This window comes from Mytilus trossulus, chromosome 3 (genome assembly GCF_036588685.1).
Source record: "Mytilus trossulus isolate FHL-02 chromosome 3, PNRI_Mtr1.1.1.hap1, whole genome shotgun sequence".
In the NCBI taxonomy this organism is placed as follows: Eukaryota; Metazoa; Mollusca; class Bivalvia; order Mytilida; family Mytilidae; genus Mytilus; species Mytilus trossulus.
The window spans coordinates 31653706-31667648 of record NC_086375.1 but is presented as its reverse complement, the minus strand read 5'-3'; the positions used below and the strand labels follow the sequence as shown (position 1 = coordinate 31667648).

Sequence of the window (13943 nt, the reverse complement as noted above, 5' to 3'; positions counted from 1 at the left end):
AATCAAATATGTTTATTTCCTAATCAAAGGGCCCTTATAGGCATATGAATTACAAACAAAATGGATAATAGACAAAACATAAATATATAGCAGTTGGATATTTTTCATGACTTGTTTACAATTAAAATGGGGTTGGAGGTAGGATTGTGTTTTCCTTTATTTGCATCCATTAGTTTGCTACACTCTAATTTTGAAACCGTAGGAGGAAGATGTATTTGTGAATGGTATAAGAACTTGCTAATATTTCATTTTGTAACCCTTGCACAAAGCAGTCTACACATGTTCTCACAATGTTCATGTGGTACAACATGCATGAGTTTAGTGCACCTGTTTTGTTCTTAGCATGTTTATTGACACAATTTTACAACCTCATTATGAAGCAAGTAACAGCCTCAACATGCTCAAGGTCGTTCATTGTCTTGTTAGTTATATTTTACATTAATATAAATGTTTTGAAAAAAATCTTCGTGATTTTACTAGGCACAAAACTTTACATTTTTTGCAGATCTGTATGTAATTTACAATGAACTTTTTCTGAATGTCTGTAACAGCCCGAAGGATTTTTTGCCAGTTTTTTTTTGTAGATTATGCATGTCATATTAAGGTTCTGCTTTTCAAAGAATAAAAGAGCACTCATTTTTTATGCTTTACTGTTAACCAACTAATTTTTGCGATTAGAACAAATAAATGTGAATATGTAAAACCTGGATCTTTCCTTATTTAGCAAGTAACTGCATAAAGTAGATTTGAAAAGCACAAAATTAAAGTGCTGCGAAGTTGGCTTGGCAGGGCTAAAGACGAAATAAAGGATCCTGAAAATAAGTTGGTTTACAGTATTTTATTAGCTCTGTAGGAGTAAGCAGTGGAATTTTGAGCTTACAAATGGTTAATTGTATTTTGTGTATGTTAGATAATAAACAAAATTAGTTAGATTTTATCTTTGTTTATTTTAGCTTTACAAGATGGGGAGACCTGTGTTTTCTGTCTGAGTAATGAGGATAAAGAGGAAGAATATGGAAAATTTATCAAGAAATGTGGACTTCAAGTTCACTACTTTTGTATGGTAAGTGTGTATGCTTTTATTCTGTTTAAAGAATTTAAACATGTCAAAATCAGTGAAACACCAACACCAAAAAATTGTGTTACATATTTAAGGTTCTTGTTTTTGTGAATTCATTTTATTTTTAGTGGTTACCAATTTTTATGGATTGGTGAAAACTGTATTTTGATACTTGATATTGTGATTTTTTCAAATATTTATTTCATTGAACACTGAAATTTGTAATTCACAATTCCTCATAAAATCCATGACAATTAGAACATGTACACCGGAACCACAATTGTAATCCACAGTATTCTGTTAGAACATTACTTAAAAAAAGAAGCAACAAAACCTCAACAGAGAAAACAATTTCCTGTAACATGTTAATTCATGCTATGCTGCAAATTCTCAAACTATCTTGTCACATTGTTTGAAATAATATAAGCATTCCAAAAGTTTCTGAACTTAATTTCAACATTAACACAATATTTTGACAGTTATTTGCTAGTGGATTGTGTCAGAGAGGAAAATCAGAGGAACATGGAATCTATGGATTTTTACCAGAAGACATTATCAAGGAGATACGAAGAGGATCTAGATTGGTAAATATTTCTTGGCATCCATACTTTTATGCATCACATCATTGGTATGACCAAGATACAAGAACAAAAGTAAATTGTAAACAAAACCGACAACTTTTTAAAAAGCAAAGTGTAGAAGGTCAATATATGTGGAAAATATTTTGTAACATGTTGATATTTGAATTTTAGGAGGATACTTGTTACGTTGATTAGGCCAAATAAAAAAGCATGTGTGTTTCCTGTTTCCCTACCTACCCTATATTTTAAGCTTAGAAATAGCCTACCCTAAAGTTTTTTTGGTCATTTTTCAATAAGCACTGTTAAAGTCAGGATTTCTCTCCCATAGACTCAATGTAAAAAAAATTGGTAAAATAAAAAAAAATCCCTACCTACCTACCCTATTTTTTTCAAAGAGGAAACAGGAAACACACATATTATTTTATTTGGCCTTATCAAAAAAAAATTTGGAATGATTGCATATGATTGCAAATATACCATGTATACCAGAGTCGATGGAGGTTGATGTAAAATTTTGTTTCAATGCCTAAATATACATTAAATTCTTTGCAACAAATGTGGAATATGTGAAAATCAATGTATTGAAAGAACATGTTGCTCTTCACAGTAATAAGTTTTGAGTTTCTCTCATCTTTATCTTTTTGCAGACCTGTACAAGTACAAATGAAAAAAAATGTCATTTTATGGACTGTTACTTTGCGAGATATCAGAAATCTGACTCTACCAAATATGCATGTTATGCAATAAACAGACCCTTATAAAATGTTGACTTGTAGATGTATCACTAACTAGCCCAGTGAGAAAGTTATATTTTGATTAGTTTGACCTGAAGCAAAAATGCTTGCCATGGGTCAGCGACTATTTTATTTGCAAACTTGTTGATTTTCATTTAATCAAATAAGTCACTAAGTTTATGATTTTCTTCAGAAATGTTACTGTTGTAAGAAGAAAGGTAGTACCATTGGCTGTGTTGTGGGATCTTGCTCTAAGAAATTTCACCTGGGATGTGGCAGAAAAGGTGGAACTCTTCATCAGTTCTTTGGTTCATTCAGGTATTTATTTATATGTATCATCTATATATTGTAAATGTTTCTATAGAATTATTCCTTGAATTGAAACTTGTTGAAAAAGATTCCTAACATTGAAAATGAAAATTATTAAAAGGAGAAAGTTTTTTTTTGCAACAGCTCAGAATCTTATAAAAACAAGTTTTAGAGGTCAACATTGGGTTTCAACCAAAGATGAGTATTGCATATCATATCAAACTCTTAATGGCTTAATCCCTAACATGTACTAACTATGTATGTCAAACACTTTAAAAAAGGGCCAAGTGAGCTTTTCTCATCACTTGGTGTCCGTCGTCCATCGTCGTCGTCCTGCGTTAACTTTTACAAAAATCTTCTCCTCTGAAACTACTGGGCCAAATTTAACCAAACTTGGCCACAATCATCATTGGGGTATCTAGTTTAAAAATTGTGTCCGGTGACCCCCCCCAACCAATCAAGATGGCCGCCATGGCTAAAAATAGAACATAGGGGTAAAATGCAGTTTTTGGCTTATAACTCAAAAACCAAAGCATTTAGAGCAAATCTGACGCAGTGGAATTGTTTATCAGGTTAAGATCTATCTGCCCTGAAATTTTCAGATGAATCTGACATTCCGTTGTTAGGTTGCTGCTCCTGAATTAGTAATTTTAAGGAAATTTTGCTGTTTTTGGTTATTATCTTGAATATTATTTTAGATAGAGATAAACTGTAAACAGCAATAATGTTCAGCAAATTAAGATCTACAAATAAGTCAACATGACCAAAATTGTAACTTGACCACTTTAGGAGTTATTGCCCTTTATAGTCAATTTTTAACCATTTTTCGTAAATCTTAGTAATCTTTTAGAAAAATCTTCTCCTCTAAAACTACTGGGCCAAATTAATTGAAACTTGGCCACAATCATCATTGGGGTATCTTGTTTAGAAATTGTGTCCGGTGAACCGGCCAACCAACCAAGATGGCTGCCATGGCTAAAAATAGAACATGGGGGTAAAATGCAGTTTTTGGCTTATAACTCAAAAAACAAAGCATTTAGAGCAAATCTGACATAAAGTGGAATTGTTTATCAGGTTAAGATCTATCTGCCCTGAAATTTTCAGATGAATCTGACATTCCGTTGTTAGGTTGCTGCCCCTGAATTGGTAATTTTAAGGAAATTTTGCTGTTTTTGGTTATTATCTCGAATATTATTTTAGATAGAGATAAACTGTAAACAGCAGAAATGTTCAGCAAATTAAGATCTACAAATAAGTCAACATGACCAAAATTGTAACTTGACAACTTTAGGAGTTATTGCCCTTTATAGTCAATTTTTAACCATTTTTCGTAAATCTTAGTAAACTTTTAGAAAAATCTTCTCCTCTAAAACTACTGGGCCAAATTAATTGAAACTTGGCCACAATCATCATTGGGGTATCTTGTTTAGAAATTGTGTCTGGTGACCCGGCCAACCAACCAAGATGGCTGCCATGGCTAAAAATAGAACATGGGGGTAAAATGCAGTTTTTGGCTTATAACTCAAAAACCAAAGCTTCAAGAGCAAATCTGACAAGAAGTAAAATTGCTGATCAGGTCAAGATCTATCTACCCTGGAATTTTCAGATGAATTGGATCATCGGTTGTTAGGTTGCTGCCCCTGAATTGGTAATTTTGAGAAAATTTTGCTGTTTTTTTGTTATTATCTTGAATATTATTATAGATAGAGATAAACTGTAAAAAGCAATAATGTACAGCAAAGTAAGAACTAAAAATAAGTCAACATGACCAAAATAGTCAATTGACTCTCTAAGGAGTTATTGCCCTTCATAGTAAATTTTTAACAATTTTCACAAAATTTGTAGATTTTCACTTACATTTTCCACAGAAACTACTGTTATAGATAGAGATAATTGTAAGCAGCAAAAATATTTAGTAAAGTAAGATCTACAAACACATCACCATCACCAAAACACAATTTTGTCATGAATCCATCTGTGTACAATGTTTAATATTAACATAGACCAAGGTGAGCGACACAGGCTCTTTAGAGCCTCTAGTTTTACAGATGGCATTATAAAATTTTTACCTTATTCAAATGCAATTATTAATTTTATTGTAGGTCGTTTTGTCAGGATCATCGTCCACGTCAGATGGTACCCATATCAGACAGATTGGCATTTTATGGGACAGCTAATGCTTTATGTGCTATTTGTATGAATTCTGTAGAAGCTCGAGCATCAAATGAAACACTGAGAGCCCCTTGCTGTCGTAATTCATGGTTTCACAGATCATGCATACAGGTATGACGTGTTATCAACAAGGTGCGGATTTATTACGTTTATAATTTAAGTTCAGAAATATAATATTTAATACAGTATTTGTTGATGCTCAACCTTATTAAAATGCATTTAAGGGCATACGATACAGTTTTGATCCTGTATTTACAAGTTCATGAAAATTTGCATATAGGCTATTTTTTACCTGATTAATTCAAATATGTAATAAAAAATATACCTTCATGTGCTACTTTTTGAGTAAAATGAGGTCGAAATTTTGTATATTTGCTTAAATTTCAGATTTGTGGACGTAATTTCTTTTTCGAAAGAAAGTATAACTTTTTTGTTATAAAAGATAAACACAAAGTGTTTTTGTTTAAATAATCGGCAATTTCTGTATTTTATAAGTATTCTAAAAAGTATGCAATTTTTTTATTCAGAAATAACTCATATTTATCAAATGTTCATGAATTGAGGAAAACACGTCATTTTTTACTGCATGTTTATCAAAATTAAAAAAAATCCTCTATTTACAGTTTTATAAAATTTGGGTCACATAATCTCCCTGCAAAATGAAACAAATTACCGTTTTGAAAAATAGGGGTCCATGAACTCGTTTTCAAATTAAATCAGTTTGAATGATAAAAATCAGTCGAAAAATGCATCTTTTCCTGATATGTCACAGTTTGACGTCGCGAAATAACATTTTACGTTAGCAACGTCATTACCTCCCCTGTAACTGTATCGTATGCCCTTAATGTCTTCTTGTTTGTCTTTATACTGTAAATTCAGAAATTATTGCGTGCATTTATATTTGCAATTTTGTCATTTCAGACTTATTTGCGATTTTAATTTTTACAATTTTGAGAAAAATCATGGTTAGTTCATATAAATAGTTCAAAATGCGAGTTTAAATTATTGCGTTTGCAACTCTGTCGCATTTTTCGCAATAATAAAAACCTCGCAATAATTTCTGAATTTGCAGTATAAGGATCTGATAACGCTTCTGTTTTCTTCTAGAGTTCTCATAAATTTTTGTAATGAATCATACCTAAAAATAATACGAACAGAAATTAAACTGTTTGACCTGATAATTAGCATAACAAAGAATTGTCATATTTTTAAAGTAAATAGTGAATACAGGATATGTATTTTGATCAAGATAAGCTGTAACTAGTTATTGCTACATCAGTTGGTCATCTTTCCCATAGTACATTTTTTTTGGCCAAAAGACTTTTAGAGGAAATGTTTCTTATTCTTTAAAATTGTTTATAATGATAATTTTATTGCTATCTTGTATTTAGGAGGGAAAAAAACCTGCATGCTCATTTTCAAAATGTTATTTCCACAGAAACATGCATCGACAGCAGGGTTGTATTTCTTCAAGTGTCCTCTATGTAACAACAAAGAAATGTTCCAGAATGAAATGTTAGAATTCGGTATACATATACCTGATCAGTAAGTAAATGGTATATCTGTTAACATTGTAAACAGTTTTTATTATGAGTGTAAAATGAAATGTTAGAATTTGGTATACATATACCTGATCAGAAAGTAAAATGTACATCTGTAAATATTGTAAACAGTATAACATGTATTATGAGACTAGTACTTTTAACTATTCAGTGCAGTTTTATGAATTTGAGTGGATTCATTTATTTTTGTTTTTAATTTTCATGGATTGAAGATTTTTCGTATTGCACTCTTACCAAAACTTTCTAAAATGTTTCATTTAAAATGTATTGACTTTTCCATGACAAATAAAGAGATAGTGTATGATTGCCATAAGATGTCTATCCACAAGAGACCAAAAGACATTGATGTATATATAGGTGATGGTATGGTCTTCAACAATGAGTTAAACCTATATCATATATTTTTTTTAATAAAAAGCCTAGACATAACAAAATGGTAACAATTCAAATTAGAAAACTAGCAGCCTGATTATTATTAAAACAATAAATGAAACACAAAAATGACATTTACAAAAAAAAACCCGGAAACGTCCAGGGTCCTGAGGTCCAGTCTCATACTTGTTTAATATAGTTGATTTGAATTACAGAGATGCAGCATGGGAAACAGAACCAAATGCTTATAATGAGTTAATGGAGAGATACATGCACTGTGATGCTTTGTTATGTAGGTGTCCTAATGGCAGGAAGTACAATAGAGATGGCGGGTAAGGAGCTTTAAGGAGCTTTCAGCTCTTTTTATTTTTATATTTTTCTGCTGTTCCCGGTTCACACATTGCCTTGTTGATTTATAAGAATCCATATCTTTTAAGAATAACATGTGAATTAAAGGGGGTAACAAACCCTTATACTAAAATAGATTTGGCTTGTTTCAGTTGTTTGATATGTTAATAAAAGTTTGGCAAAATATTTACTTTTGCCTGTTGACAAAAATTTAAAAACTTCGAGAAATTTGAACCATGCAATTTGCAGCCATTATTAGCAGTTTGACATTTTGATAATGGAGAAGCTTGGTTTCTATTTACTAATAGAATGTGATTTTAAGAGGGGTGAAAGATACCAGAGGGACAGTCAAACTCATAGATTGGAAATAAACTGACAATGCCATGGCTTAAAAATAAAAAAGTCCCCAAAAAAAACCTTTTGTCTTGATCACATAAACCTTATTTTTTGATGAATAGAATGAAGTTTATTTTAAAAACAAATTCAGATTATTATTGTTTGTAATCCCTTAAAAAATGTTGCCTTTTTGATATTCAAATTATTTCAATTTTTCAGGAAATGGGAGATAACAACATGTGATTGGTGTGGTTCTAAAGGGACACATGTAGCCTGTCACAGTCTCATCAAAATTGGACGCAATTTAGTTTGTCAGGAATGTAAAGAAATAGATGATAGATGTGAGTATCTTAACATGGATTCATTTTTACTGTAAACTCAGAAATAATTGCAATATTTTTATTATTGCAAAAAATGCAACAGGGTTATAATCGCAATAATTAAACTCATTTTAAAATTTTGATGCCCCACCTACGATAGTAGAGGGGCATTATGTTTTCTGGTCTGTGCGTCCGTTCGTTCGTCCGTCCGACTGTTTGTTCGTCCGTCCGTCTGTTACACTTCAGGTTAAAGTTTTTGGTCAAGGTAGTTTTTGATGAAGTTGAAGTCCAATCAACTTGAAACTTAGTATGCATGTTCCCTTTTAATTTCAATGCCAAATTAGAGAATTTATTCCAATTTCATGGTCCAGTAAACATAGAAAATGATAGTGCGAGTGGGGCATCCGTGTACTGTGGACACATTCTTGTTTATATTAATTTAACAGGATTTTTCTTAATATCGCAAACATTAAAATTGCATTTTAGTCTAAAATGACAAAGCTTTCAATACGGAGCCTTGATTCACACTGAACAGCAAGCTATAAAGGGCCCCAAAAATGACTAGTTGAAACCTTCAGTCTAATGTATATAAAAAAAGAGAAACAACAACCACAGAATTACAAGTTCCTCATAAGAACAGGTGCAAACAAATCTAAAGGGTTTAAACATTTAAACAGACACCAACTTTCACACATACCTGAAATTATAGTGTAACATCACGACATGGAAAGACTATCTATATTAGCTTGTATAAGATTTTGGCAAAACCATGAAATAAAATATTGACGAAAATATAATTTTTCTGAATCTTTTGAAAATGGTTTACGTGGTAAAAATATGAATCAAAAGTAAAATAACACTATCTTATACATTACAATAATCATGCTTAGTTGTTGTACTTTCTTATTGGGAAAAAATCAACTAAAGATGTTTTACAAGGCAATAAAAAAAAAAACAATGATGGTATTTCTTAAATTCTTAAGTTGAACTTAATTTTTTTTTCATTGATCAGCAATAACAGTATCATATGAATAACATATAAAATAGTTGTCTTTCAAATTATTCCAATGTCTTTATATATAAAAATCAAATCCTTTAAGATATAAACAACTTATTAGTTTCTTTGCATGTAAGATGATTTAAAGAGCATATATAGCCTAGTGCATTTTTTTTTTTTAATGATGAGTCTCAATTTGCTTCAACAGATATCATATTAACATTTTCAGCTCGAAAAATTAAAAAGATTAAAAAAAAGAAAAGAACTCCTTTAAAGAAAAGACTTGAAGAAAACATGGAGGATAAGGACGATATTGACTTAGAACAAAAGGCAAAAAGTGAATATCCTGGACCAAGTTCTGCTATTGTAAAAACAAATCCAACTAAAAAGAAAACACCTGATGTACCAAGAAACAGGTCACCAGTAGGTTCACTGGGCATGTCACCTGGCATGTCACCTGGCATGTCACCTGGTAATGTATTACGCTTGGAATATCAGGAAACAGATGATGACGTTGATGTAGTTGAGGATGAAGATGTTAATACTTGTTTATCTCCCTTGTTGTCAGCTCAAAAAGAAAATCGTTCAAGGAATATACCAGCAGCTACAGGTAGTTGTGAACAGAAGCAAAAACGTCGGGGAAGGTCAAGACATAGGAAAAGGTCAAGGTCTTCCTCAAGTGAATATATCCCATTGTCATCTATTAGACATAGACTGAGATCCTCTTCACGTGGACCGACACAACATAGTAGGAGTAGGTCCCGTTCATTATCAGAAGAATCTCATGCTAGTGGAGATCTGTCCCACTCTCCTAGAGGAAAAAGATTTAGTCGAAGGAGGATGACAAATAGATCTCGATCATCATCATCAGAATCATTGGTTAATTCAAGATTGAGGTCAGCTTCTTGTAAAAGAAAGAGATCAAGATCATCTTCATCCGAATCATTAGTTCATAAAAGGTTGCGGTCTGCTTCTCGTGGAAGGCCACGTGAAAAAAAGTCATCTTCATCATTTGAATCACCAGGATTTTCCAGAACTCGATCAGTTTCTCGTAAACGTAAGATAATTGAATCTCCATCAAAAACTGCCAGCTCCAAACAAAACTCAAAGAAGACATTAGCTTATGATGAGGTTGATGGAGAAATTTTGCCAGTAAGGCCATCTTCTGAGAGCAAGAAACGGAGGAAAAGTGTAAATCACCCTTTTTCTGCTCACGGATACAAAAATAGAAAGAAGAGAAAACCAAAGGTTAAAAGAATGCTAATTAGCATGGAACCAGAACTGTCTTATCTGTCACCAGTCGCCCAGTATCAGTATGGTCCAGATGTCATCACTGGTAGTAGTGAAGATTCAGATATTCCTTTAAAAGAATTCACTCCGAAAATATCTCAATTAGAGTATGGACCTTCAGATATTCCTGTGAAAATGTCCTCCCCCAAAAAGTCAACAGCTAAATCGGGTGGAAAGGAAATGACTAAAACATTTGAACTTTCTTCAGCAAGCTCAAAAATAGGGTCAAAACAAGAGAAATGGACTTATAGTGTAGAACTATCTTCCACTAAATCACAGATTAAATCACGGGGAAAAGTTTCAGAAAACATCAGTGAGGAGTTCAAAGAAGGAAAACTTTTTTCAACTAATGGTAAAATTCAAAAAGTGAATGGTCAGTTGTTGATGGGTTCTAAAAAGGAATCAATGAGTCCTCAGAAAGGGAGCAACAAGCTGAATATGAGTAGATCTCCAAAAAGTGGTAGACAAATGAAAAAAACTTACAAAAAAAGAAACAAGATAGATTCTAAACAAATGTTGATCAATCAGTGGCTGAAAAGCAGCAAAGATTGTAGAATAGATGATAAGGAAAATAATCACAACAAGTTCCTAACTATCAAGTGGCAAGGGAATCAGTATATACTCATGAAAACACATGAACAAAATGGCAACTGTTTGTCAACAATTTCTCCCTATATCTGTAAAAGTCGACAGCCAAGTCCCAATGCAAGAGCTTCACAGCTGAGGGAAGAAAGACAGCCAAGTCCCAATACTAGAGCATCTAAAGTTAAAGAAGACATACTACAAAATACAAATATTGGAGGTTTAAAATTAAGAGATGGTATGCAGCAAAGTCCAACTACCAGATCGTCACAACTGAGGACAGGAAGTCCAATTACAAGAGCATCTAAGAGTCCACAGCCAAGTTCAATAATTAAACAAACTCCCAGGTCACTTCTCACTGAAGACATCCTACAAAAAATATCAGAGAAGAAATCTAGCTTGATGAAAACTTATCCACTTAGATTTTCAAATAAGCCTGAAAATGGCAATGTCAGGTGTTCACTATCAACAAAATTTGTGGATGGTGAATCAGTGAGTGATTCATACCCAGTAATACAATCTATTCTTAATGACAAAGTCACATTGAAAAGTTCTCCAAAAGCGAGTAGAGTAACTCCGTCTAAGATGAACAGTCCTGTTAATCATCCGGTCGTGGAGGAATTGAACAGTTCAGGAAGTAGTGACACTTTAAGTTACATGGACGAGGATTTTCTTACGTCTGATGATTCGGACAATAAGGAGCCATCTGAAATTGAGACTAAGTATGTAATCAAGAGATATGACAATGTCAATGGCTTGGAACAAGTTCAGGTTGTACTGCCAAGCAGTTGATGACAATATATTCATATATGTATTGCACACAATTGTGGCAGCTTTTATGTATAGTATAAACTGTGTGTTTACATTGAACTCTATATTGCTTATCTATAGACAAATTAGGTCTGAAATTAGACAGCTGCCAATTGTGACTAATTATATCACAAATCTATGTTTATTCCACACTTTCACTGAAGAGATATATTCAAGTGCTATCTTAAAACCTAATGAAGATTATTCAAAGATTTGTTGCGAATAAGGAAGTAATTTCATAAGAGGGTAGCTTTAAATAAAATAAATTATCATGTATGTGACTGTACATGCTGTAATAGAGCTGCATTTATTATGTACTCCTAGCTAAAAAGATATTCTTTATTGTAGGTTTTTGCCATGTTAGTTTTTTTTCACAGTTTATTTTTTGGAGGTGTTAGTAAAATCTAAATTGTTTTTATTGTTTGTGTTTTTCTGCCTTGTAAGATGTATTTAAATGGATCATGTTGATAGGGTAAAATTCGTGGTAAATTGACTTGACGTGTGAAAAATTAGACACACAAAAATATTACTTATATATATGGTTGTTGTAGGTGTAATACAGAGATTCTCAATGTGAATTGAAAACCAATGTCTTGAGAATAAATTTAAGATTTCAAACTAATAGAAGTTTTATTTATTTGGTTATTTGCAAAGAATTTATTCAGATATAAATAAATTTTTTGAACTATTTTTCCCTCTCAAATATGTAATACAAGTAAATCCTATTTAAGAATTCAATGCTTGTTCAATATTACAAATATATTTGGATGTATCCGAAAGGATTCAACATGTTTTACAACCCTATAAATTTACAAACAAGGAGCAGTTAATTCTTATAATTGGATTTTTATTTTCTACAAACATGAAAAAACAGTGTTTCTGGGACCATTGTCGGGACTCCAGGATCGGGAGTTTTTAAGCTCAGGATTTTGGGATTGATCCTTACGGGACCTGGGAATTCGTTTTTTCGAGTTTAGGGATGGCAGGATTTGAATTTTTAAAATTCAGGACCTCAGGATTTCATGTTTTTAAGTCCGGGATTTTGGGATCAGGACCCCTCCTATCCCCCCTCTGTTATTATTTAAAACATCAACCATACACTTCATGCACTTGTAAACTATATATGACTTACCACATATATGTTTTCAGCGTCAGCCTAAACTAACTATGAGCACCTTTTGTTCTTGTAAGATCTTACATCTTTTGCAGGTAAGATAGGTATGTAAATTTGATTAAGTTTCCCCTTGTATTTTTATAAAACTTAGTGTGTAATGTTTCCTCTAAAGAGAAAAAAAATTTAAGAAGATATACTATGTAATTAAATTTTTTACCATTTTTATGCCCCATTTATGGGCATTATGTTTACTGGTCTCTGCATCTGTCTGTTCATCTGTCAGTCTGTCCCACTTCAGTTAAAGTTTTTGGTAGAGGTAGATTTTGATGAAGGTAAAGTTCAATCAACTTGAAACTTAGTTCATATGTTCCCTCTGATAGGTTCTTTCTAATTTTAATGCTAAATTAAAGTTGTGATCCCAATTTCACTGTCCACTTAACATACAAAATGATAGTGCGGATTGGGCATCCACGTACTATTGACTCATTCTTGTTATTTATTTTTTTGTGAATCAGTGAATTTTAGAAAAGAAAAAATAATTTGAAATTTTACAAATATTTTCAATTTTTTCACAAATCCCTGCTTAAAAAGTGTTTATTCAAAACATTGCTCTTCTGAAGTCATACAGTGAATCACCATAAATGTGTTCTTCAGTGGTGCTCTATACGATATACTATAATGTGTATTCATTTGTTTATGTGTGCTTATTTTGTATACAGAAATATTTGCATTATTTGTTGAATATTCACTGATATTTTTCTATGCAATGCATTGATGTATGAATACTTATAATTGAGTTTAGATTAGTGTTATCACAAAAAATAGATATTGTATATATATAGAAGAAGAACCAAGACCCAAAGATAACATAGAAAAAGTTTTTTGGGATAAAATTTGTTTTTCATAAAATACTTGAAGCAAAACATTAAATATCTTTATAAAGAGTTACAATTTGTATTAAGTTTTCATTGTTAAATGTCATTACTTGCAAAAGGAAAGATAGATTATTGTGTATATATTGAATTGTTTATTCAAACAATCAAATTTATAACTTAGTTTTAAAATATTGTTTGGGCATTATTCCTGCATATATCCAGGTCAATATTTTTAATTTGTCATGCCTTATTAAAGCCTATGGGTAGTGTGAAATACTGCTATTACTAGGTTCTTTTTTGTTCATTGTTAGTACTCTTTATGAATTTCTTTTTTTCCCCTGAAATCCCCTTGCAGATTTTGGTCTGAGTTTAGTCGTAATGAAAGGAGGTATTCTCTAAAAATTCTAGTTGTATAAAAAATTGCTGTCATATTTGATTCCTATTATAAATGATCCTCTTTTACTGGGTTGCAAACAGGGGG

The 13943-nt window shown here is 31.9% G+C and overlaps 1 protein-coding gene across 4 annotated transcripts in view; it reads left to right on the top strand.

Moving 5' to 3' along the window:
• LOC134711241 (serine/arginine repetitive matrix protein 2-like) overlaps positions 1-13943 on the top strand; it is a 25437-nt gene extending 11494 nt beyond the window's left edge. For all 4 annotated transcript variants that reach the window (XM_063571733.1, XM_063571734.1, XM_063571737.1 and 1 more), the window contains 8 exons: positions 954-1063; positions 1540-1644; positions 2569-2693; positions 4787-4967; positions 6295-6401; positions 7006-7122; positions 7694-7815; positions 9021-13943. In XM_063571733.1, coding sequence (XP_063427803.1) covers positions 954-1063; positions 1540-1644; positions 2569-2693; positions 4787-4967; positions 6295-6401; positions 7006-7122; positions 7694-7815; positions 9021-11455 — 3302 coding nt within the window. In that variant the 3' untranslated portion in view covers positions 11456-13943. The remainder of the gene's footprint in view (positions 1-953; positions 1064-1539; positions 1645-2568; positions 2694-4786; positions 4968-6294; positions 6402-7005; positions 7123-7693; positions 7816-9020) is intronic.